The 24651-nt window shown below is 37.0% G+C and overlaps 1 protein-coding gene across 2 annotated transcripts in view; it reads left to right on the plus strand.

The window, feature by feature from the left end:
• The window catches only part of LOC109073413 (inactive rhomboid protein 2-like), a 62840-nt gene that overhangs the window by 7886 nt on the left and 30303 nt on the right, over positions 1-24651 (plus strand). For both annotated transcript variants that reach the window (XM_042758180.1, XM_042758181.1), the window contains exons 3-7: positions 12151-12290; positions 13131-13264; positions 21737-21920; positions 23595-23804; positions 24459-24587. In XM_042758180.1, coding sequence (XP_042614114.1) covers positions 12171-12290; positions 13131-13264; positions 21737-21920; positions 23595-23804; positions 24459-24587 — 777 coding nt within the window. In that variant the 5' untranslated portion in view covers positions 12151-12170. The remainder of the gene's footprint in view (positions 1-12150; positions 12291-13130; positions 13265-21736; positions 21921-23594; positions 23805-24458; positions 24588-24651) is intronic.

The following is a 24651-nucleotide window of genomic DNA, read 5'->3' on the forward strand; positions in this document are numbered from 1 at the left end:
TCTACAACACAAATTCCATTCCTGTACTCCACTGGAAAGCCAAAATGTTCCCACACAAGAGACTTAAATGTGTCCGGGGGATCTGCAATCTCAGGCGGAGCAGCCATCCTGCATATACAGTAGTAACCGAGTGTGACGCGTACTCCCAAGTCACGTGACATGACATGCACTTGGAAAACAGTAACTTTGGAATATAATATTTAGAACAGCATTTAAAAAGCTTTTATTAGTCGTTACCAATACAATTTAATCAAATGTATGGAAAGAAAATTGTTTAAATTAATAGATTAGTTAGTTAGAGATAAGTGACATTAACCTCAACAATGGGCAGCAGGAGGTGTGTGAGTACGCCATGAGAGTTCCGCGATTTGTATCGTGGGTGGTGTATCACGATCTTTCGGTTCAGTTTGTGATATCGTTACACCCCTAATACCAACATTTCCCACTAGCATACTGAGCGCTGTTGTGTGGATTGCCTATTGTGTTCTCTTGCTCAACACATAGGTCTGTGACTGGCTACAATGATCATCGCTTCACGCTCTTCACCAAGCGCTTACACAGATAAACATGGGAGAGTTTGAAATTTTCAGTACCTACTGGAACACTTCAAAAGAGAGCTTCCATGTCAAGACAATAGTGAGCCAAGGCTGTTTGCGCTCTCTCTTTTTCTTCCTCCTGGTCATTGACTGGATCATGGGATCACAGGAAAAATGGGATACAGTGGACACAGTGGAGTCAGCTGGATGACCTCGATTTTGCAGATGACATTGCGCTCCTGTCCCACAGCCACCAACAGATGCAGGACAAGTCTTTACCCCTCCTCAAAATTTCATTTAAGGTGGGGCTCTACATCCATAGGGGCAAGACCAAGATCTTGAAGGTCAACCCCACCAGCAAAGAACCAGTGAGGCTGGATGGCAAAGCTCTAGAGGAGATGGAGTCCTTCACATACCTTGGCAGCATGGTGGATAAACACGGTGGGACAGATGCTGATGTGAAGACCAGAATCAGCAAGGCCCGATCAGCATTCATCCAGCTGAAAAATGTCTGGAGCTCCAAGGATATCAGCTGTCACACCAAGATATTTTTATTTAACTCAAATGCCAAGACAGTGCTGCTGTACAGATCAGGAACATAGAGGACTACAAAAATCACCATGAAAAAGTTCCAGGCCTTATTCAACCAGTGTCTCTGCCAGGTCCTTTCAATTCACTGGCAGAGGTCATCAGTAACACCAATTTTTGGCAGAGGACAGACCAACGTCCTATGGCCAAGAGATTCTGAGAAGGAAGTGGGGATGGCTTTGCCACACCTTGAGAAAAACAGTATTCAACATCGCAAGACAGTCTCTGATATGGAACCCATAAGGGAAAAGAAAAAGGGGACAGCCATGGAATGCCTGGCACCTAGACCTGGATGCAGAAGTCTGCAGAAGCTGACAGGAATTGGATGGGGGCAACTGTTAATGGTAGAACAGAACAGACATATTTGGCCAGTCCCCCATTTGATGCTCTTGGCCCAAAAGAAGCACCACACCCATTACACAGATTACACCTCCCTACCTGGGCAGGTGCCCAGTGGCGGCGAAGCCCTGCCTTAGGTTGTCCCCCTATGGCCACTGGAGAATCTTACCTGTCATTGGTTCATCACCTCATAGACACGGGTTATCTCTCCATCCAATTAGGCAAAATTTATCATAGAGACTTTTCTAAAATTTGGCTCAATGAATTACAAAAATTTTCTTGGGTTTGGGAGAGGAGAACTTGAGAACCATAACCGCAAAAGGAATTTTTTCCCACCCAACTTGATGTTTTGATTTTTAACTGTTTGACAGGGAAAGCTGTGCGCAAACACACACACACACACACACACACACACACACACACACACACACACACACACACAAAATACATATATTAATTTCTAGTTTTTACTATGCAATTTTTTTTTCTGGGCATTGTTTTATCAATAAATGTCTAACTTTTTAAGGAACTTGTCTTGGTGACACAAGCTTTAAGTATACAGACATTGATTGCTGTAGCCTGTGTTGTTACTGTAGACATTCTGTGTGTGTTAAAGTGAACCTAGTAGTATAGTAATTTTAAACTAAAGCCCTATTCGCACGGGATTAGTATTACCTGGTGACCTCCAGTCATTTGTAAATATGCGGAGGTTGTCTGTGATCTTAATCCCATGCGAATCGTCCATGTCTGTAATTTGTAAAGCAAAAATTCCCCCGCAAGTGACCTAACATTTTTCACCGAACACCGAGGTCCTGTGATAATATTAGTCCCGTGTGAATCGGGTCGTATAGCATTTTCCGAGGTTTTTGTCTCCTGTGTGCCTTTTTAGCAATCTTTTGCGAAAAGTGGAGCTGCGTTGGATTGTTTGATAGTATTTTGGGTGCTGTCGTATCGCTACACAATTTGCAGAAAGCAAAACTGAAAAGGTTTTGAGGTTAATTTGTTACAAATAAATCAAGCATAAAGCTTGAGATATATTTTAACCTGGTGAAATGTAAGTGACACTGGGCATGAAACTAAATTAGTTTTTTCTTTCTTTTTCATCCATCTAACCAGACCATAGACCGGGACTCTCAAAGCCTTGACATCCGGGTATCTGGGAGACAAGTCAGTAATTTCGAGTAAAATCACAGGCTTCGCTTATCCCGTGTGAATGCACCGCACGAAATTCAGATGTGGGGGGTAATTTCAAAATAACACAAGGTCCCCAGATAATACTAATCCTGTGCGAATAGGGCTTAAGGTTGAGTTTCATTACCATGGGTAAAAAGCTGTGCTTACCTCGCTTCTAAATTACATGTGTGAAATGGTCCTTTGAAAGCTGTGTTTAGAACAATGACAACCCGGGTTTAAGCGCAGTGTGAAAAGCCCTAAATTGGGTTCTTTTTAACCCAGCATTTTTTAGTGTGTGCATATGTACATGGTGGTCCACGTGATGTAAAAGAAAACAGGACTCATCAGACTAGGTGACATTCTTCCACTGGCCCAAGGTCCAGTTCTGATACATGTGTGCCCATTCTGGGGGCTTTTGATGGACGTAGATCATCATGTGCACTCTGACCAGTAATGGCTACATTGTCTCATATAAATCAGGGTGCAGTGCAATGTGTATTCTGACACATTTCTCACATAGAAATCTTTAAAGGGGTCATGAATCAAGATAGCAAAAATTTCTTGATCTTTTGAAATAGAAGAGGTTTTGGAATTTGTCACATTATGACATCATGGTCTTTTGTTGCACTACCTCTGCAGAAAAAGATCAACACCTACTTCTAGGTCACTGTCTCTTTAGCCCCACCCCCCATTTGTGCATGTAGTTGGTAAATAATGAGAGAGGTAAACACAAGTTTACTCAGCAACCAAATGATAAAGATTGCTATGAGGATAACGACACTGTGCAGTGCCAATTTGAGGAAAATTTTTGCATTGCATTTCTTCTTATACTAACATTAGTAAAGAGTGGATAAACTTTATTTTTAACAAAGTTCTAGAATGCGTCACTAAGGCCACATTCACAGCAGCAGAATACGGTTCTCAGTCCTGTATTTGAGTCCTTAATATGGTTACGTTCACACAGAGTTTGGTTATTTACGGGTGTGACAACCGCATACTGTAACCGAACTCACACCAGTAAATTCAACCGCATTCTCTGAACACACGAGCTGTGTTAATGGAACAGGACTGGACAACTAGTTGTCTGTCATGTCATACAGTGTGAGAGTCGCTCTGCCACACAAAGGTGCGTCTACCATGTGTTATGTGTTTTCATGTGTGTTTTCGGTAACTTATAGTGACGGACAAATGAGCTGGGTGTCATCTGAAAGTTTTAGATCCCGTCAGTTTTTCACCGGAGCCACTCCGGTCAGTTTTGTGTTCTGTGCGCGATTCAAATGCTCCGCTCTTCACCCAAATATAAAAGCTGCAGTCGGTTAATGAAGATTTGATGAAAAAAAATTGCAGCTCAGTTGGACTCCTGTCATGTCAGAAAGTGATAAGACTTTCAGTTTTATGGATGTCGCCATCTTTGATTTTTACTTTGGCCACTGTTGCTATGGTTACTGGTAAGGAATGCGGGCCTGACTCCCGTTGCACATTCATACAGACAGTATTCTAAACACAACTGTAAGCTGCTGTGTGCATGGGACATTTTGAGACTCACACCTGTAAAGAAAATGCGGTTGGCAATCCCAAAAACTGACAGCGTGAACGTAGACTAAGAAGCTTGTCATTTAATTTTGTGAGTCACTTAGTGTTAACTTCTTGTTTATTGACTTACTATTTTATAAAATCAGTGCCACATTGCAATCTTGCTAAAATCTTGGTCATATGATGTTTCTTACCTAAATCAAATATTATTTGAATATAATGTTTTCAACCTTAGTATGCACCTATAACTTTCTGTGAGTTCCTTTGTGTGTGCAGTTGTTCAGTTTGTTTTGATTTTTTTGTTTCAGTTTGTCTTTCTCACTCAGACAGGCTGCGCGAGCCTCATCTGACATGACATCAATACATTATCAGTTGCTGTTTACACTGAATGCAATAAAATCTTTCTTGTGCGAATATTTTGGTGGCTGTTTCAGTGGCTATAGGTATTTTTGTTATTGATGTTTTAATCCGGCTTCTTGTCTGGTTGGACAAGTAAAATTCTCTCTCACTTGTCCATTTAAAAAATCTACTTGTCCCAGACAACTTTTAATCGAGCCCTGTGGTTCCCACACATGGCCATATACATATTACAAGTTGTGAAATTTGTGTCATCTTCACTCACAGTGAAGAACTTAGGGCTGCCAACTCTCACGCATTTAGTGTGAGACTCACCCAGTTGACACTGCTCTCACGCCACATGTTCTAACACAGTCAAAAGTACCCTCAGTTAAAACTATAATAATAGGATATTGGCAAATTTGTGTTTATTATTTGTGTTTGCTCACTGAAAAGCATCAAAAATTCCTATTTACAATGTGTTTTTGTAGCATTGAGCTATGTAGCCAATCACATATCTGTTGATTTCACCTGTGATTGGCCATTGTGTTCTAGTTAGTTCACTCATCTCTAAATGCCTGATTTTTTTTCCTGGACTCTTGCAAATCCAAATAATGTGAACAAGAGTTTCACTGATTATAATGGAACTATGTGAGATTGCGAGGAACTAAGGTGAGTGACAGCTTTTTAGTGATTATATGGAAGCACTATTTGCTTGCTTTCTAGGCTACATATAATCCATTCAGAATTTGTTTAGATTTTTGTGCTGCTAACAGGACCAACTACCACACAACCCTGTACATGCAGCTAAGTTTCAGGAGTGACATAGGCCTATCTCGCATCCCTCATATAAATATGGGATTCACTTTCAAAATTGCAGCGATTGACATACTGTAGTGATGAGCTTTTTATTTTTTTAATAAAACATGCTTATTAATAACTAGCTGTATGCCCCACTATGATCCGCAGTGCCACTTGCTCCCTTTTATGCACCAGCTGCAGTTGCAAATGATATAAATGATTCAAAAGCACTAGTTTGTCATAAACTTGAAAATGTAGAATAGAGATGTATGAACAATAATGAATAAAAAATGTTTAATCACTTTTGCATTTGTATTTCATGCAGTTTAAAGGGGTCATGAATCAGGCACTGCATAATATTTTGCGATCTTCAACGGCATGTTTATTGCTTGGTTGCTTGATCCGGTTTAGTGCCACTTACTGTATGTTATTTCCCAACTATTTCATGCACAAATCAGTGGGAGGGGCTACAGAATTAGGTGTGATATTCTGTGGAGTCGGTCGGTAGGTAGGCACATTCCAGGATCTGGCGTTCACTGGGCCTGGTGTCAATAAAAGCTTTTATTTCAGTTCTGTAACTTATAGGATATTATTTTAGTATGATGACCTCTTATATATCAAGAAAAGGTGATTTCTAAGTTCATGTACTTCAAAGATGTACTAAAGTGCTGGGAAGGCTATAGAAAAAAACAATTAGCTAGTCAACAAGAAGTGCAGCAGCTATGGAGTAAGTAACATACTATTCATATTTCTGTATAGATATAATATTAAAAATAATCAGCTGTAATTTACCAATTAAGTTAAAGTGGGAAAATAAACCGCTAATGCTGTGTGTATACTGAATGATTACCATAAACAGTTGTATTTACAAGGTAGGCCTACTTCAACAATACCACAGTGCTACCATGTTACACACACAGAGAAACATCTTTCTACTTTAAGTGCTTTTGTGTACTGTTAATATTTTGCTGCAGTATGAGTGGTCAATATTAACTGCTATTAATCACTTAAAATAGATGTTACTTAAAAGCTATACTATAGAAAATTAGCCCATCCATCCCTTAAAAAAATTAGAATCTTTAATTCCATATGATTAAAATGTGTAATTAAAAGGAAAGGTGATTTGACACAGTGGTAAACATGCCTCTGTCCCAACTTTTTGGGATTGTGTTGTAGCCATCAAAATCAAAATTTGTTTATATTTAAAAAATTTAATTACGTTGGCCAGTGAAAACATTGGAAATTTTTTCTTTGTACTTAAGTCAATTAAATAAAGGCTACAGGGAATGAACAAATAAAATATTCTTGATTTTATGGCATTTCAGAAAACGTGAAAAACTTTTCTGGAATTGGGGTTGTAGTTAGTAAGGTATTTTAGGTATAGTGTAGGATTAAGGGATCTAAAATATGGTCATCCGTCCAACCACCTTAAACTCTGCCGTTTTTCATTTTCAAGTACTGCCTGTGGGGCTGCAGTCCTTGTAAACAAATCAGTGCCTATGTCTGTATCCAAAGTCAGTCCCCAATGGTCCCTTTATTATTTCACAGGCAACATAAATAAATAAATGTGCCAATAGTCTGACATTGGTGAACATTTATGGCACAATGAGGACTTAAAAAAAATAATCTTTCTTTTTGATTTAGAATCTTGTCAGCTAGTTCTCAGTGGTGATTTTAATTGCTGTCTTGGTCCCACACTCGATCATTTGTCTAATAAGCCTTTTTCTCAGTCCATCTGAAGACAACTGTTTATGGAGCAGTATGCAGTTTCTGATGTATTTTCTAATCCTAGTAATAGGCAGTTCACTTGTTATCTCCAGTACACAACACTTTCTCCCAAATTGATCTTTTTCTTATCAACAAGCTGGGTCAGTCCATGTTAGATCAACCAAATTTCAGAAAGTTATCTGGCTCAATTTATTTCTGGAGAAAGATAAATATATATAGTACTGAAAGCCAAAATATGAAATGCCATGAATGAATATTTACGGACCCACTATTTTGTAGAGGAGGCTCAAAAATGACAATTTTCACCTTATATTTGGAGCCAGATTAAAGGGGAGTAAAAATGACTTTAGTAAGATGGCAGCATCATTATTTTATTTTGACACAGAGGTTGGTAGGTCTGTTGACATTAATAATATTTGTTGCATTAATAGTAAGTATTCATCCATGACATTTCATATTTTGACTTTCTTATTCATTTATCTATTTCGTTCACCAGGAAAAAAAAAAAAAATCTAAATTGACATGAAATGACCCAGCTGCTTGCTTCTGTCAGTTTCTGCTCTTATAGCACCATAGTAATTTCAAATTATGCAGTTGTCATAGTAGTAGTATTTCACTTTCTTGCAGATTCCCATCACAATTCATGGTTCTTCAAAGCACATCTGAGGATTCAGTGTGTGTATTTATTTTGTCATTTTAATTTAAGTATTTAAGTGAAAAATATTTTGTGTAGGCCTATTTATTTTATTCTTATTATTTATATTATTTTATTCTGGTTTCTTTGTTCTCAGAAGCTCTGCAGGTGCGTGATAATTCAGATGCAGGTGCATGATAGTTCATATGTGTGAATTCAGGTTTTGTTGTTGCTCTGTTGTTCTGTATCCTGCTGTTCAAATGTTAAAATAAAACCATGAAAAAAAAAATTATATATATATGTGTGTGTGTTCGCGTTCGTGTGTGTGTGTTCGTGTGTGTGTTCATGTGTGTGTGTGTGTGTGTGTGTGCGTATTTTTAATGTGTCACAGACACTGTCCATTCTATTATTTACTTAATGTTAATCTAATCTTATCAGTTAGCAGTTAATGTTTGGCTAATATGCAGTGGTTGTCGGTTGGGAAAATAAACTGAAATGAGCATCCCTAAACCAGAGAGAGTTTGGGAAATAAACCGAAATGAGCATCCCTAAACCAGAGATAGCTTGAACATAATTACAGTGCATAAGGTGACAAGCTCTCACTCTGTGCAATTACATTGTTACACTAGTAGGTGGCAGCAAGAGACTGTCTCAGCCCTCACACTGCCTCAAAAAAATCTAAAAACCTTCTTCTTTTTTTGTCAAAGCTTTATATAAACATGTAGTAAATGCAGATAACATGTTTTGTTGTAAGTCACCCAACCAACCAACTTTTTTTTTTTTCAGCTTTAAAATCTATCTTTTGTTGTTAATTTTATTATTTGAATCTTTCTGCGGTTGTTGCTTATATTAAAAACCTAACAAAATTCTTGTTGTCTTGTGTGTTTTGTGAGGTCATTAAGAATTTTGAATATTAAAATAGGGGTCTCTTGGGAAAAAAAGGTTTGGAGAGCATATGTGCATTCTATTTGAGCGTAAGTGTACTAAGAAGTGGACTTCTCAGGTTATTCTGCCATCTTAAGTAAGATTCCAATCCAAAGGGAGTGAACATGAGGTGCGTTCCGATGGACAGGGTCTCTGCAGAGTGTTCACTGCTCCCTACTCCCTGAGGGGATATCCATTGAAGTGGACTTCAATGACAATAATCTCTCATTTGGAACACAGTGCAACATCATCAAAAAAAGGTTACAAGGGGGTCACACAGATCATATAACATGTATCTAATAAACTGAATTAAAACTTCTGAAATCAACTCAGGTGCCATTTTGGAATACAGAAAATTCCTCTTTTATCCCCAGTACACATCAACAAAAAATTAGTTTTTCAATTAGTTGTCTGGTGTATTTCTTATCTCTATTTTGGGAGTTTATCTTTGAGTACTGTTTTGGCCTGTTTAGGGTCCTGCCTCCCAATTACACTCTACTGTCTCATTTCATTGAGCAAGTAGATTTTCTCACAGTTAGTGGGGCATGTTATTGGAAGAGTCCTCATCCTCACTGTACAACTTTTTGTTGTAAATTTGCAGTGAAATACTGACAACTAAGTGGTGTAGAATGTTAGATCATTAATGAGGTGACGCCAAGAATACTGGATCATGAATGAAGAGACAGGGAGTCTGGGGTGGTGATGAAGAGTCTTTTATTAAGCCTCATTCAGGCTGTCAGCCCAAATACGATTTTGTTCATATCTGCAAAGTCTCTTTAAGATAAGTCATGTCACTCGGCAGCCATCTTTGAAATGCCTCTCGGGCATGCAAGGGCAGCTCTTATCTCTTTGTATAGGGGAAACATCAAATTCTCTAAAACTGTTCACTAAGATTACGATTTAATTTCATATTTTAAATCACCAAAGAAATGTGACATCAATTGTGTCATAAATGTTGTTTCCTTTGCTCAAATAGCATTATAAAAAGCTTATTTTTCCGACTAGATCAGCCAGTGCGCATGCGCAGTCCTAAGCCCATGTCTCAGAACGCTGACTGTTTCTATATCAACTGGGACTTCTAACTGCAGCTGCAGTGACACACTGACTTTACCAATTAGCGATCGGCTCTTCCATTCAGAATGCGGGGCTTCCTGCGATTGAAGTGAAGTGTGAAGTGATGTGACATACAGCCAAGTATGGTGACGGGGTTTGGTGCCTTGCTCAAGGGCACCTCAATCGTGGTATTGCCGGCCCGATACTTGAACCCACAACCTTAGGGTTAGGAGTCAAACTCTCTAACCATTAGGCCACGGCTTCCCTCATTGATTGAGTAGCCATACTGAGCATTGCATTTTTCCCCATTCAAAACTATAGGAGTGACATGTCTTGGGTATTCTATAGTCTTTGATATCTGGATGGAATCTGATTTGAATAACTGACTGTTCACACAGCATATTGAAACTGTTCATATGCGATTTGTGTGTACATAAGCGCTCTTTCATTTTTACGGAATGTGCATTGGTTTATATGGTAATGCTGTTGCGTTGTTATGCTTACGCTAAAAACAACAGTAACAACAAAACAGTTTGCAATACAGATGACATGTTGTCAACACATGGCTGTGTTGTATTATTATATTTTGTCTTGTGAGGCAGCGGCAGAAACATAGGAAGTTGGAATGTGCTGCTTTATTCCATGCTCCCGTCTTCATTACTTTCAAAGCTCAAATAGGTGCGTATACTAGCAGTATATTGTGTTTTTCCACTTGACTTGCACTTTGTAACGACATAAGCTTGTTTCTGGAATGGTTTCTGCAAAAAACGGCTGACATGTTTGTTTGTACGTGGCGTGAGGGCGTCAAAAAGCTATGTTAAATCTGATCTGACTGGTCAGACTGAAACGGATTTCCTGGAATGCGATTTGAATAGGATTCCAAACCCCATACGAATGTAGCTCGAAACGGATTTGCACAAATCGGATTTCATGTAGTTTGTTGCCGTTCAGACTATCTAAATATGATCAGATTTCAATCAGATTTGCACAAAAATCGGATTTGGGCTGACAGTCTGAACAAGGCCTAAGTATGTGATTGTATTGAGGTCATGTGTACTGTTACACATCAGAAAATGCATGTAAAAACCATCCATGCAAACTATGAACTTAAAATTGTAAAAGGTTATAAGAATAATGTATGGTGACTTTTGAGAACAGGTTAAACCGTTTGCTTGGAACTAAGGAAAAGTGTAAAAGGTTTAACGTTCCAAGGACAAACTATTCGTGAAAAAGTAGAAATGCAAAAGATAAGCTCCAAAAAAGATTGAGTTGTTGTATACTCAGACAAACAGAACTTTCATCTGTCTTCTCATGCACTGCTTCATGGACCTAGTTGATGCTTATATTAGTTCGTTTTTATATTCTTATGTATGGTTCTCCTCTGTCTTGCTATCAAAGTAGAGAAATGTTTGTTAATGTCATGATTGTTTTTGTTGTTGTTGAGAAAAGTCTATAAATAAATCATAAAAAAAACCTTTCAAAATTTCCTGAAAAAACTGATTTCAGACAGGCTTTCTACAACACTATACAATGTGATTGTGGGATGTTGTGAAGGGTACATCTTTAAAAACATCTTTTTAAAAACTAAGATTTGACTTAATGCTTTCCTTCTATATAGACGTTTCAACGGCAACAACATAAACAAACGTTACTGCGCATGCGTTTTGTAGCCCTAACTTGACTTTCGGTAGACTTCCAAATAGAATCAGTAACAACAGCTAAGTAGTCCCTCTAGAGTAGATTATTTTTGATAACAAGCAAAATATGCTTGCTGCGTAAATCAGACTTACTGAAAACGCAAATTCATTCTCTGCCAGCAGGAGGTGCTATAAAGCGGGAGAAACAGAGGTTTCCCCAGTAACTGCTGAACATAAAGCAGTGCTGAGCTCACAAATGCTGCTTTATCAGTCATATAGCATGCAAGATGAAATGAAAATGACATTGAAAATTTATTAGATTAATTAAAGATAGTCTTCCTTCAGAAATACAGTGATATATAAAAACACCTGCTCCTCGTTTTGATTTTTAAACGTGCAGTACGTGCTCATGTTTATTCAACAAAGCCTTTTGGAAAATCGGTCAGTTTTGGTATTGTGAGTGCCACAAATAAATAAATGTATGGGAAACACTTCCCACATCACAACCACCCAAGCCCAACTTCAGTCTACTCATCACCTTAACTTTAACTGCGTTTGTAGATGGCGCCATAGCCAGACTGATAAACAAACACAGACCGGAAGTTAACTTAGGGCCAGGCGCGTGAGCCCGATGAAACAGTCTATACTTTTTTTATCTGCTTGGTTTCTTAATGAAGATGACTGTTTTATTTTTCAGTAATACCATTAAATTTAATGTTTATATAGAAATATCATTACAAATGGTGCATATAAGATTTCTTATTTCAGTTATCATTAGATTTAAAACCTAAATGTCACATCCAGTAATAAATATGGTTTTGACTCTATTTAATATACATGTATTTTTTTTTTATATATATATAAATAGGCTTGAAAAGCAGAATCAGGATGTCATCTGAGGAAGAAGATGCCTCAAACAGTAACAGTGGTCAATCAAAAAGTAGGCTGAAGAGCAAGAAGCCACCAAGTCTGATGATTGCAATTCCCAAACCCGAGGGTGACAAAAAGGTATCTAGAAGAGTCCAAAATAAAGGTTTGAGTTAAAAAAAAAAATCTGATCAGCTTATCTCACACAGAATGTCATGGTGCTTGTGGGAGATTTTCCATGTGGTTTGTGCAGTTCACACTGTAATGAAAAAAAGAAAAGAAAAAAAACAGATCTGAGCCACATATGAGCAAAAAGTCATATGCGTGGCACAAGATTTAAGCCATTTTTGACTTCAGTTTGAAAAATGGAAACTGAAAATATTTTACTATAATTTCTGTTTTTTAGTTTTGAAGCAGTGCAAGATAGTTTTATTTTAATTGTTTGGTTTAAACATTTTAGCATTTAACTACAAAATGTGGACAAAAAAAGAGGTTTGATTACTTATGCTCAACTTGAATTGATAGATATGGATGAATAAACAAATCAGATATTCTGTGATGTATATTTTTTGTTATCAACTAATTTTTTATTAAATAAGTGGTTAGACCAAATATATTCATATTTGATTATTCATATCGGTCAAATAAAAATGTTAGCTGCTGACACTGAACAGTTAAGAAAGGTAGATTTTCTTCTTTCTGCACTCCAATGGCATGCCCACAGACCATTCCTTCACAGTTTATTAGTACATCTTGATTGCTAAATGGCAAGAGCTGATGAAATAGGCTTATCAGTTCAGAAGGAATTAATGTATTAAAGAAGTTACCTGCTTTTAGAAAGCTTTAAAGAGTTGTAAACTTTTCGACTAAGTTAATGACTGTCTTTAAGAGATATCAAAGAATTTAGTTTGAAGATGTTTGAGGCTAACAGCAAATACGGTCTACTGGGTCCTAATTGCATGTGTGTTTGTGATTTTATAGTCCCTGCGGCTGTCTTTTAAGAAAAGTGTGAGTCTACAGCAGTCAAGTGAAGGATTGTCAGACAGCAGTCCATCTACAAGGGACAGACGAACAACGTTCAAGAGGCAAACGTCACTCTCTCAGAGCATTCGCAGGTAAAATCACAGGTGAATCAGTGGATAAAGAAATAGATTAATAGTTTTTTTTTTTTTTTTTAAATCATGTAGAAATATAAGACTGTAAAGAAACTTTAGCATTTTTTTTATACAGTGATCACACAGAACTGGTAAATTGAAATAGATTGATCATTTGAAGAAGTTTTAGTTTTATCGAACAGAAGACAAGGACTACTGAATTAACTCTTTCCCTGCCAGCATTTTTTTAAAAAGTTGCCAGCCACCGCCAGCGATTTTGATGGTTTTCACTAACATTTGATGGCCTACAGTATATTTTGCTGTATGAATATTTGAATATGCAATATACCAAAATAAAGATCAGAGCCTCTACTTTTAAACAAACAAACAAAAAAAAATCAGTTTTGTTCTAGCTTAAAGCATTCTTTTTTTATCAACACTGGAATATAGGTAGGTTTCATAAAAATGTACAGTTTTGAGCAGAAAGGTGAGAAAATCAATTTTTTTTCAAAAACTACATCTGAATAATATTCAGTACAATTATCTAAGCATAAATCCAGTAAATCGCTTCCATCAACACCTCCAAAGCTTGCACAGACATATACCACTTTCTGGATCAACATTTTACTCCTTAACATTTATATGCCGTCTATTGCTGATGATCACATTATTTTTAATATGCATCTGTATACGTAAGAGATCACTCGTTTCTCCATCCTGATCACGTGTGTTCTTGTTCAGGAGTTTTTATACTTGCTCATAAGATGTGTAATAGCGCCCCCGTCTTTGGCAGGGAAGCGTTGTCTTCTAAAAGACGAGATAACTCATCAATGGCGGGAAAAGAATTAAAATAGCAAAATGTGCATTGACGTGAAGATACAAATATAGACTGTCATTAATAACAGATTTAGATAAAGCAAACCCAGTTAGCACCCATGTAAACAAAAACGTTTTGATAGTTAAAGGGTTAGTTCACCCAAAAATGAAAATGATGTCATTAATGACTCACCCTCATGTTGTTCCAAACCCGTAAGACCTCCGTTCATCTTCGGAACACAGTTTAAGATATTTTAGATTTAGTCTGAGAGCTTTCTTTCCCTCCATTGAAAATGTATGTACGGTATACTGTCCATGTCCAGAAAGGTAATGAAAACATCATTAAAGTAGTCCATGTGACATCAAAGGGTCAGTTAGAATTTGTTCAAGTCAAGTCAAGTCACCTTTATTTATATAGCACTTTAAACAAAAAAGATTACGTCAAAGCAACTGAACAACATTAATTAGGAAAACAGTGTGTCAATGATGCAAAAAGACAGTTAAGGCAGTTCATCATTGAATTCAGTGATGTCATCATGCAACTCAGTCCAGTTTAAATAGAATCTGTGCAATAATTTGCAATCAAGTCAACGATATCTCTGTAAATGAAGTGTCCCCAACTAAGCAAGCCAGAGGCGACAGCGGCAAGGAACCAAAACTCCATCGGTGACAGAATGGAGAAAAAACCCTGGGAGAAACCAGGCTCAGTCGGGGGCCAGTTCTCCTCTGACCAGACGAAACCAGCAGTTCAATTCCAGGCTGCAGCAAAGTCAGATTGTGCAAAAGAGCCATCTGTTTCCTGTGGTCTTGTTCCGGTGGTCGTCTCCGCTGTCTTTTAGGGCTGTAGAGGTCCATTCTAGGTGCTGATCCACCATCTGGTCTGGATACGTACTGGATCCGGGTGACTGCAGTGACCCTCTGACTTGGATACAGACTGGATCTGGTGGCTACAGTGACCTCGGAATAAGAGAAAAACAGACTAATATTAGCATAGATGCCATTCTTCTAATGATGTAGCAAGTACATCGGGTGTTATGGGAAGTGTTCCCGTTTCCAGTTTACCTAATTAATGCAGCCTAAAAATCCTTTAACGGATTTGGATATTACCGGCATATTAGTGTGTTATGTGTAAGCCAGGTTAAAGAGATAGGTCTTTAATCTAGATTTAAACGGCAAGAGTGTGTCTGCCTCCCAAACAATGTTAGGTAGGTTATTCCAGAGTTTAGGCGCTAAATAGGAAAAGGATCTGCCACCCGCAGTTGATTTTTATATTCTAGGTATTATCAAATTGCCAGAGTTTTGAGAACGCAGCGGACGTGGAGGACTATAATGTAACAAGAGCTCGTTCAAATACTGAAGTGCTAAACCATTCAGGGCTTTATAAGTAACAAGCAAGATTTTAAAATCTATACGATGTTTGATAGGGAGCCAGTGCAGTGTTGACAGGACTGGGCTAATATGGTCATACTTCCTGGTTCTAGTAAGAACTCTAGCTGCTGCATTTTGGACTAACTGGAGTTTGTTTACTAAGTGTGCAGAACAACCACCCAATAAATCATTACAATAATCTAACCTTGAGGTCATAAACGCATGGATTAACATTTCTGCATTTTTTTTGCATGTTTTACAAATGCTAGAAACATGGCTTTCTAAGGAAAGATTGCTATCAAATAGCACACCTAGGTTCCTAACTGATGATGAAGAATTGACAGAGCAGCCATCAAGTCTTAGACAGCATTCTAGGTTATTACATGCAGAGCTTTTAGGTCCTATAATTAACACCTCTGTTTTTTCAGAATTTAGCAGTAAGAAATTACTCGTCATCCAGGTATTTTATATCGACTATGCATTCCGTTAGTTTTTCAAATTGGTATGTTTGCCGGTCCGGGAAGAAATATAGAGCTGAGTATCATCAGCATAACAGTGAAAGCTAACACTGTGTTTCCTGATGATATTTCGCAAGGGTAACATGTAAAGCATGAAGAGTAATGGCCCTAGTACTGAGCCTTGAGGTACTCCATACTGCACTTGTGATCGATATGATACCTCTTCATTCACTGTTACGAATTGATGGTGTCATATAAGTACGATTTAAACCATGCTAATGCATTTCCATTAATGCCAACAAAGTGTTCTAGTCTATGCAAAAGAATGGTGTGGTCAATAGTGTTGAATGCAGCACTAAGATCCAATAGCACTAATAGAGAGATACAACCACGATCAGACGATAAGAGCAGGTCATTTGTAACTCTAAGGAGAGCAGTCTCAGTACTATGATACGGTCTAAATCCTGACTGGAAATCCCCTCACAGATACCATTTTTCTCTAAGACGGAATATAATTGTGAGGATACTACCTTTTCTAGTATCTTGGACAGAAAAGGGAGATTCGAGATTGGTCTATAATTAACTAGTTCTTTGTGGTCAAGTTGTGATTTTTTTGATGAGAGGCTTAATAACAGCCAGTTTGAAGGTTTTGGGGACATATCTTAATAACAATGAGGAATTAATAATAGTCAGAAGAGGATCTATGACTTCTGGAAGCACCTCTTTTAGGAGCTTAGATGGAATAAGGTCTAACATACATGTTGGTTTAGATGATTTAACAAGTTTATACAATTCTTCCTCTCCTATAGTAGAGAAGGAGTGGAACTGTTCCTCAGGGGATCTATAGTGCACTGTCTGATGCAATACTGTAGCTGATGGCTGCATGGTTATAATTTTATCTCTAATAGTATCGATTTTAGAAGCAAAGTAAGAAGTTCATAAAATCATTACTGCTGTGATGTTGGGAAATGTCAACACTTGTTGATGCTTTATTTTTCGTTAATTTAGCCACTGTATTGAATAAATAGCTGGGGTTATGTTTGTTTTCTTCTAAAAGAGACGAAAAGTAATCAGATCTAGCAGTTTTTAATGCTTTTCTGTAGGATAGGTTACTTTACCTCCAAGCAATACGAAATACCTCTAGTTTTGTTTTCCTCCAGCTGCGCTCCATTGTCCGGGCTGCTCTCTTTAGGGTGCGAGTGTGCTCATTATACCATGGTGTCAGACTGTTTTCCTTAACCTTCCTTAAGTGTAAAGAAACAACTGTATTTAAAATGCTAGAAAAGAGAGAGTTCATAGTTTCTGTTACATCATCAAGTTGTTCTGAGGTTTTGGATATGCTAAGGAATTGGGATACATCAGGAAGATTTCTTACAAAGCAGTCTTTTGTGGTAGAAGTGATGGTTCTACCATACTTGTAACAAGAAGTAGAATTTACAGTTTTAGCTATATGAAGTTTGCACAAAAAGAAATAATGATCTGAGATATCATCGCTTGGCTGCATAATTTCAACACTATCAACATCAATTCCATGTGACAGTATTAAATCTAGAGTATGATTCTGACAATGAATAGGTCCTGAGACATGTTGTCTAACCCCAACAGAGTTCAGAATGTCTATAAGTGCTGATCCCAATGCATCTTTTTCATTATCAACATGGATATTAAAATCACCAACAATTAAAACTTTATCTGCAGCCAGCACTAACTTGGATGTAAAATCAGCAAACTTTTTAATAAAGTCTGTATGGTGCCCTGGTGGCCTGTATACAGTAGCCAGTACAAACATCACAGGGGATTTATCATTAACATTTGTTTCTCTGGATAATGTTATATGAAGCACCATTACTTCAAACGAGTTATACTTGAAGCCTGCCCTCTGAGAAATCCTGAAAACACTGTTATAAATTGAAGCAACACCTCCCCCTTTACCTTTTGGACATGGCTCATGTTTATAACAGTAATCTTGGGGTGTAGACTCATTTAAAAATAATGTAATCATCAGGTTTTAGCCAGGTTTCTGTCAAACAGAGCACATCTAGATTATGATCAGTGATCATATTATTTACAAAAAGTGCTTTCGTAGAAAGGGACCTGATATTCAATAAGCCAAGCTTTATCATTTGTTTATCTATATTGGATCTGTTTTTTATTTGTTGAACCTCAGTTAAATTGTTGCTCTTAATTGCTGCTGACGTATTATCTTTGTTATTGGGCGCACCAGAAAACACATCAGCAGCGTCATACGTCAGCAGCGTCGTGAACACACTCACAACAGACCTGGAGGAGAAGAAAATGCTGAATAAAGTCATAATTTTTGTTATTTTTAGACCAAAATGTATTTTCGATGCTTCAACAAATTCAAACTGACCCACTGATGTCACATGGACTACTTTGATGATGTTTTTATTACCTTTCTGGACATGGACAGTATACCGTACATACATTTTCAATGGAGGGACAGAAAGCTCTCAGACTAAATCTAAAATATCTTACACTGTGTTCCGAAGATGAACGGAGGTCTTACAGGGTTTGGAACGACATGAGGGTGAGTCATTAATGACATAATTTTTATTTTTGGGTGAACTAACCCTTTAATTTTAGCTCCACTCTGGCAAAAAAAAAAAAAAAATATTAGATTAAAAAACTGATTAGCCTACATAATAAAATGCATGTCTCCTGACCTTAAAGGTGTACTTGGATAAGTAAGGAATAATTAATGATGGGCCGTTGAATTATTAGAAAAATAATGCACACCCGAGGTGGTTATGCGGCCACGAGTTTTTCTAATAATTCAATGGCCCGAGTCAATTATTCCACTTATACTAATGTTACCACACCTCAAGACATCAATCAGATGATATATTTAAAGGGATTCGTCTGGTTTTTGTTGGTAATGGAGGCTTGAGCTGTTGATAGCATTCTAATGCAGTTATTAATGAAGTTATTAAAAAGGGAGTGAGAGAGACAGAGACACACAGAGAAAGTGAAAGAAAGAGAGAGCTTGTGTGAATTAGGCTACCTCTGTGCATTCCTCAACAGTGTTCTGCAGAAGCGTCTCTAAACAGCGCTGTTTTTACCTCGGTAGGGAGAAATGTCATTTCGAAAAATCATCTGTTATGTTGTTGTTTTTGTTAGTGCTATAATTTTTATTATTACAGTTTTACTATACGAAGTGATATGGAACTGTGATGTGGTCAAGAGTGATGCCTGGAACTATGTTCGCCGTGCGTTTCCCAGAAAATAATTGCACACCTCAGAACGTTCGTCAGCCAATCAGATTCAAGCATTCAACGGCCCCCGTAGTATAAGACCATTTAAAACAACTACATAGATATTTGTCTGTAGATTTTTAGGGGCACAAACATTAAGCCTGTTTTGCTCAAGCTACTATTTAAAATTATTATTATTCCTCTGAGCCAAAATTTAAACACTATCTCCTTATAGAGCTTTCAAGCTACAACCACCAAACTTGGGTCAGACCTTCAGACTGGTCTGACTCGGTGTGCTATGTCTTTTCTAACTGATCCGACTTTTCGTAAACCAGACTATCAAAACCACCTTAAATCTCATAAACTTTCATTGAGGGTGTGAAAACCTTTATACAATGAGACTTACGGTGTTTTTAAGGTGTTTGTCTACTGCCTGGTTTGGCTGGTCTCCCAGGCTGGTTTTAAAAGGGTTTTGGCAACTTTTTAGCTGGTCCAGCTGTGAGACCTGCTAAAAAACCAACCTGGCTCAACCCAGATATTTTCAACTTAAACCAGCTAGTTTTTAGCTGGCTTTTAGCTGGGTTTTTACTGAATCAACTGGGTTTAAGCTGGGTTTTAGGTTGGGTTTTTTTTTTTTTTTTTTTACTGAATCAACTGGTTTTTGCTGGTTTTAACTGTATTAGCATAGAAACATGCAAGCAACATGCTAGTAACTTGCTAATCATGCGAACAACATGCTAGTAACATGCTAACCATGCTAGAAACAAGCTAGCAAACATGCTAGTAACTTGCTAATCATGCAAGAAACATGCTAGTAACATGCTTATCATGGTAGCGAAATGCTAGTAGCTTGTTAATCATGCTAGAAACATGCTAGCAACGTGTAAGTAACTTGCTAATCATAAAGATTTTGAAACAGAAATAAGAATATTGGGAGTATGCAAATTTTAAATATTTAAATAGATTACCCCTAGATTCAATATGAAACTCTTAGTAGAAACAAAATAGTGATCATAAACATGCTGAGGTTGTATCGTTGTAAAAGTTTTTAATATATGCCGACTCATGCATATGATCAGCTCCGTGCGATCGCGTTTCTGGACCGGAACCAAAGTCCAGATCAGACTGTGTGCGCTGCCGCAGTTCACATGAAACAACGTGAAACCAGACCTCATTTGCACCAATCGAAAGCTTATTTACACTTTCTAAATCATTCCCTGTCGCCTACATTTTGCACTAGGGGCCATTCACTGTACAGGAAATACTACACTGTGAACAAGTGACCGATCTCAGCCGGCGCTTCAGCGTCTATTTAGAGTGCAGGGGGTGGGCGCTTTGGATTCGAGAGAGCATTTGATTGGTCAGAAGATTTGATGAGAAGATGAAGTACAATGTGACGTCAAAAAAATCATTGAGCTGTTTTAGCAGAAGTGACGAATTGCAAGATTTGAATTCTTATATCTTCTAAATGGCAATTTTGTCACTGTTTTGGAGCACACTGCCTTATAGATAGCATTAAGACTAACATATTGATACCAACACCCAAAAAACTTTAATTTTGATTTCATGGGGACTTTAAGTTTGATTCCATTTAATATCATAATTAATATCATATTTCTTTTTAAAACACTTTAGTATTTTACCCATTTCCTAGCTTCTGTCTTGTTAATATGTAGTTTAAAACCTCACAAATCTCCACATACTGTAAATCTATCTCTTCTAATACTGAGGTTAATTAATTTTCTACATTTGTTAAAAAAATATAACATATAATGCAAGTTTATGTTCCTCATGCTCGACTCTTAGACCTTTTACTGAAGAATTAAATCATATATTCTGTGCTAATGGCTCTATACATGAAGCAAATGTCTTAGGTGACAAGGGATCCCTTTATCTTTTACCCCTCATTAATTAAAATTTCTCTGAAAGAACGTCATTGGCCCTAACTCTTGCATTTGGTTGATTATATTTATATATATATATATATATATATATATATATATATATATATATATATATATATATATATATATATATATATATATATATATATTTTTTTTTTTTTTTTTTTTATTTATTACTAATTTAAATGATTTAAACTTTTGATTAAAACCAAATGCTTTGCAAATTTCAAAAATAAAGGGCTGTTGAACCCTGTCAGAAACATTAAGATTAAGTGTTTGACCAACATTAGGGGGCAGCTGTGGCCTAATGGTTAGAGATTTGGACTTGTAACCAGAAGGACGCAGGTTCGAGTCTCGGTGCTGACAGGAGTTGTAGGTGGGAGGGAGTGAATGAACAGCGCTCTCTTCCACCCTCAATACCCATGGCTGAAGTGCCCTTGAGCAAGGCACTGAACCCCCAGTTGCTCCCCGGGCGCTGGATATATAGCTGCCCACTGCTCCGGGTGTGTGCACGGTGTGTTCACTCCTCACTGCTGTGTGTGTGCACTTGGATGGGTTAAATGCAGAGCACCAATTTCGAGTATGGGTTACCATACTTGACAAATGTCACGACTTTCACTTTCACTTTCACATTATCATACAGTAAACAGTTTATCACAAATCCAGTTGTATCTAAATTATTTATTGTAAGTGGTGCTATAATAAATATATTTATTTTGTTGTTTTTTAATACAGGGGTACAGCTCAATGGTTTGGAGTCGGCAGTGATAGTGAATCCAAGCAGCAGGAATGGCACAGGAAGAGTCTTCGGCACTGCAGTCAGAGATATGGCAAACTGAAACCTCAGTATTGTGAGCAGAATGAGGCAGCCAGCCTAGATTATGGCCCGGAGTCACCAGTGGCCACCAGAATGCCAAAGGTATTTACTCAATATGTACACAATATCATTTCTGTACTTAATCTACAACAAATAGAAAAATAAAACAATTTTACTTCAAATGCAATTCCTCTGTACCTCTAATAGACTTCATAAACGATCTTTTGATATTTTTCTATATATTAATAGGGTTGTCCATTAATTAAAACATTTAATCAGGTATTCTGATTGGTTATATCAATTATATCAATATGTTAATTATAATTAATTTAAGGATAATTTATGAAATTGTTGTTACAGATGATTAAAAAGCATTTAATCGACTATAAAAAGTAGCTTAAGAAGTTCAAATGTTTGTTTTATTTCAATATACTTGAATATAAGCTTATAACTGGCCTATGGAGCCAAAATGATCTCAATAATATCTTATTTTGTGCATGTGAATTGGTTTTTGTGAAAATAAATAAATATATATATATATATATATATATATATTTTTTTTTTTTTTTTTTTTTTTGTGCACATGAATTATTTTCCATGCATGTGAATTGGTTTCCGCATGTGTGGATCGCATCTTTTGCGTGAATTATTATTGAGATCATTCTGGCTCCATAGGCCTAAAGTCCACAGGAATTTATTTTTTATTTTTATTTTTTCCTGGAATGAGTGCAAAGGCCTAATATTGCCCAAATTCTCTCTTCTAGTTCTTATGTTTGGAGTAGTCGACAACTCTGTTACAAATCTTCTGTTTAAACATTAGTGAAATTAGCTGTAGTGCACATTCTGAGGTCATACAGGACACGTGTTTGCATTCGGTTTGCATAGTTTTTTTTTTCCGTTATTCTTTTGTGTGTATGTGTGTCCTGTGCTATAAGCAACATGTCAAGTAAAAAAACATTCAACTTTTCAAAGTTGCCCTCTGTTCTATTCTCATGCATTCATCTTGTTGTTTTTGGTTCATCCAAAAATGAAAATTTTGTCATTATTTACTTACCCTCATGTTGTTCCAAACCTGTATGAGTTTCTTTCTTCTGTTGAACACAAAGGAAGACATTTTGAAGAATGTTAACCAGTTTGTGGTCCTGTTTTGCGTACTGTGGACATCACTGGTTACCAGCAACTGTTTGGTTACCCACATTCTTTAAAATATCTTCTTTTGTGTTCAGCAGAAGAAGGTTGCCCTCTTTTCTATTCTCTTGCACTCTCATGAACTCTATCACGCTGTTTTAAAAAGCAAGCTCATGTCCTGTGATAACTTCTTCTTGGGTATTCTGTGTTGCCTGCTTTCAGTAAGATACCTTTCCTGTAGTTGTACCTGACACTGGGCTGACTGCAGGCTAGCAAAAACATGAAAGTGGTTATTAATATGGCATTTACATATGGTATAATAAATTATAATTAAATGCATTCTTTTTTAGATTAGCTGCATATTTTAGGCCTTTTTTCTGCATGATAGTATGACTTGCTTTGTGTTATTTATGTATTTTCATGACTAACTGTTATAGTCTTCAGCTGTGATCAGTAGCCTGTTTTTATTCAGTATAAAAGTTTCTATGATGAAATCATCCATTCATTCAAATGAATACTTTATTAAGATAGTAAGTATTTTTTGTCAGTTAATTATAACAGTTAAGTTAAGGGTGTGTGTCTTTTTTTTTTTTTATTAGTGTCACCAGTACTGATTCATAGTCTGTCTTGCTCTCTGTCTCTCTTAAGATTGTGGATCCTTTGGCTCGTGGACGACAGTTTCGTTATGAGGAGTCCGAGCGACCGAGGACACCTCATACAGCATATCCTCCTTTGACCCCAGGAGTGACCTCTCTCTGCTCGTTCACCAGCCAGCGCTCTGGTTACACACGTTTTCCACGGAGAAAAAGAGAATCGGTGGCTCGTATGAGCCTCCGTGCTGCGTCCAACCTTCTTAAGGTTTGTGTCACTATGGAAATAATTGACATCACACCTTTGTTGAGATTTAATTTGTGTTAATTAGTGTTAGTTATAATTATAATTTGCATATTAGTATTTAACCTCAGGTAAGGTATTTGTATTTGCATACATTTTAAAGGATTCACCCAAAAATAAAAATGTTGTCATTATTTACTTACCATCATGTTGTTCCAAACCTGTAAGCGTTTCTTCTGTTGAACACAAAATAAGTTTTTTTGAAGAATGTTAACCAAACAGTTTGTGGTCCCAGTTTTTTTTTTTTTTTTTTTGCATACTGAGGACGTCACTGGTTACCAGCAACTGTTTGGTTACCCACATTCTTTAAAATATCGTCTTTTGTGTTCAGCAGAAGAAAGAAATTTATACAGGTTTGGGACAATATGAGGGTGAATAAATGGTGAAAATTTTATTTTTAGGTGAACTGTCCCTTAAAGTGTGTGATTATAATGAATTGGGTATTTACATTTTTGACCATTCTAGACATTTTTTCCAGTCCTATAATGGCTATATGGCTGAGCTTAAATTGTTTTTTATTTTGTTTGCAATTTTTTTATTTGTTCTTATATTTGTATTGGAATATGTAAGGTTGTTTCATGTGCTACTATTCTCTCTTGACATGTTCTGGTAATATAGGGTCGACAGGGTCTACAGGGCACTCAGAGTGGACGTGGATTTCAGAGGAGGAGTTTTGCTCGGCCCAGCTGGCTCGAAGATGACACTGTGGATACAGCAGACACCTCTGATTCAGTTTTTTTTAGCAAAGTGCGTATATATATATATATATATATATATATATATATATATATATATATATATATATATATAT

The sequence above is a fragment of the Cyprinus carpio genome, chromosome A6 (assembly GCF_018340385.1).
Source record: "Cyprinus carpio isolate SPL01 chromosome A6, ASM1834038v1, whole genome shotgun sequence".
In the NCBI taxonomy this organism is placed as follows: Eukaryota; Metazoa; Chordata; class Actinopteri; order Cypriniformes; family Cyprinidae; genus Cyprinus; species Cyprinus carpio.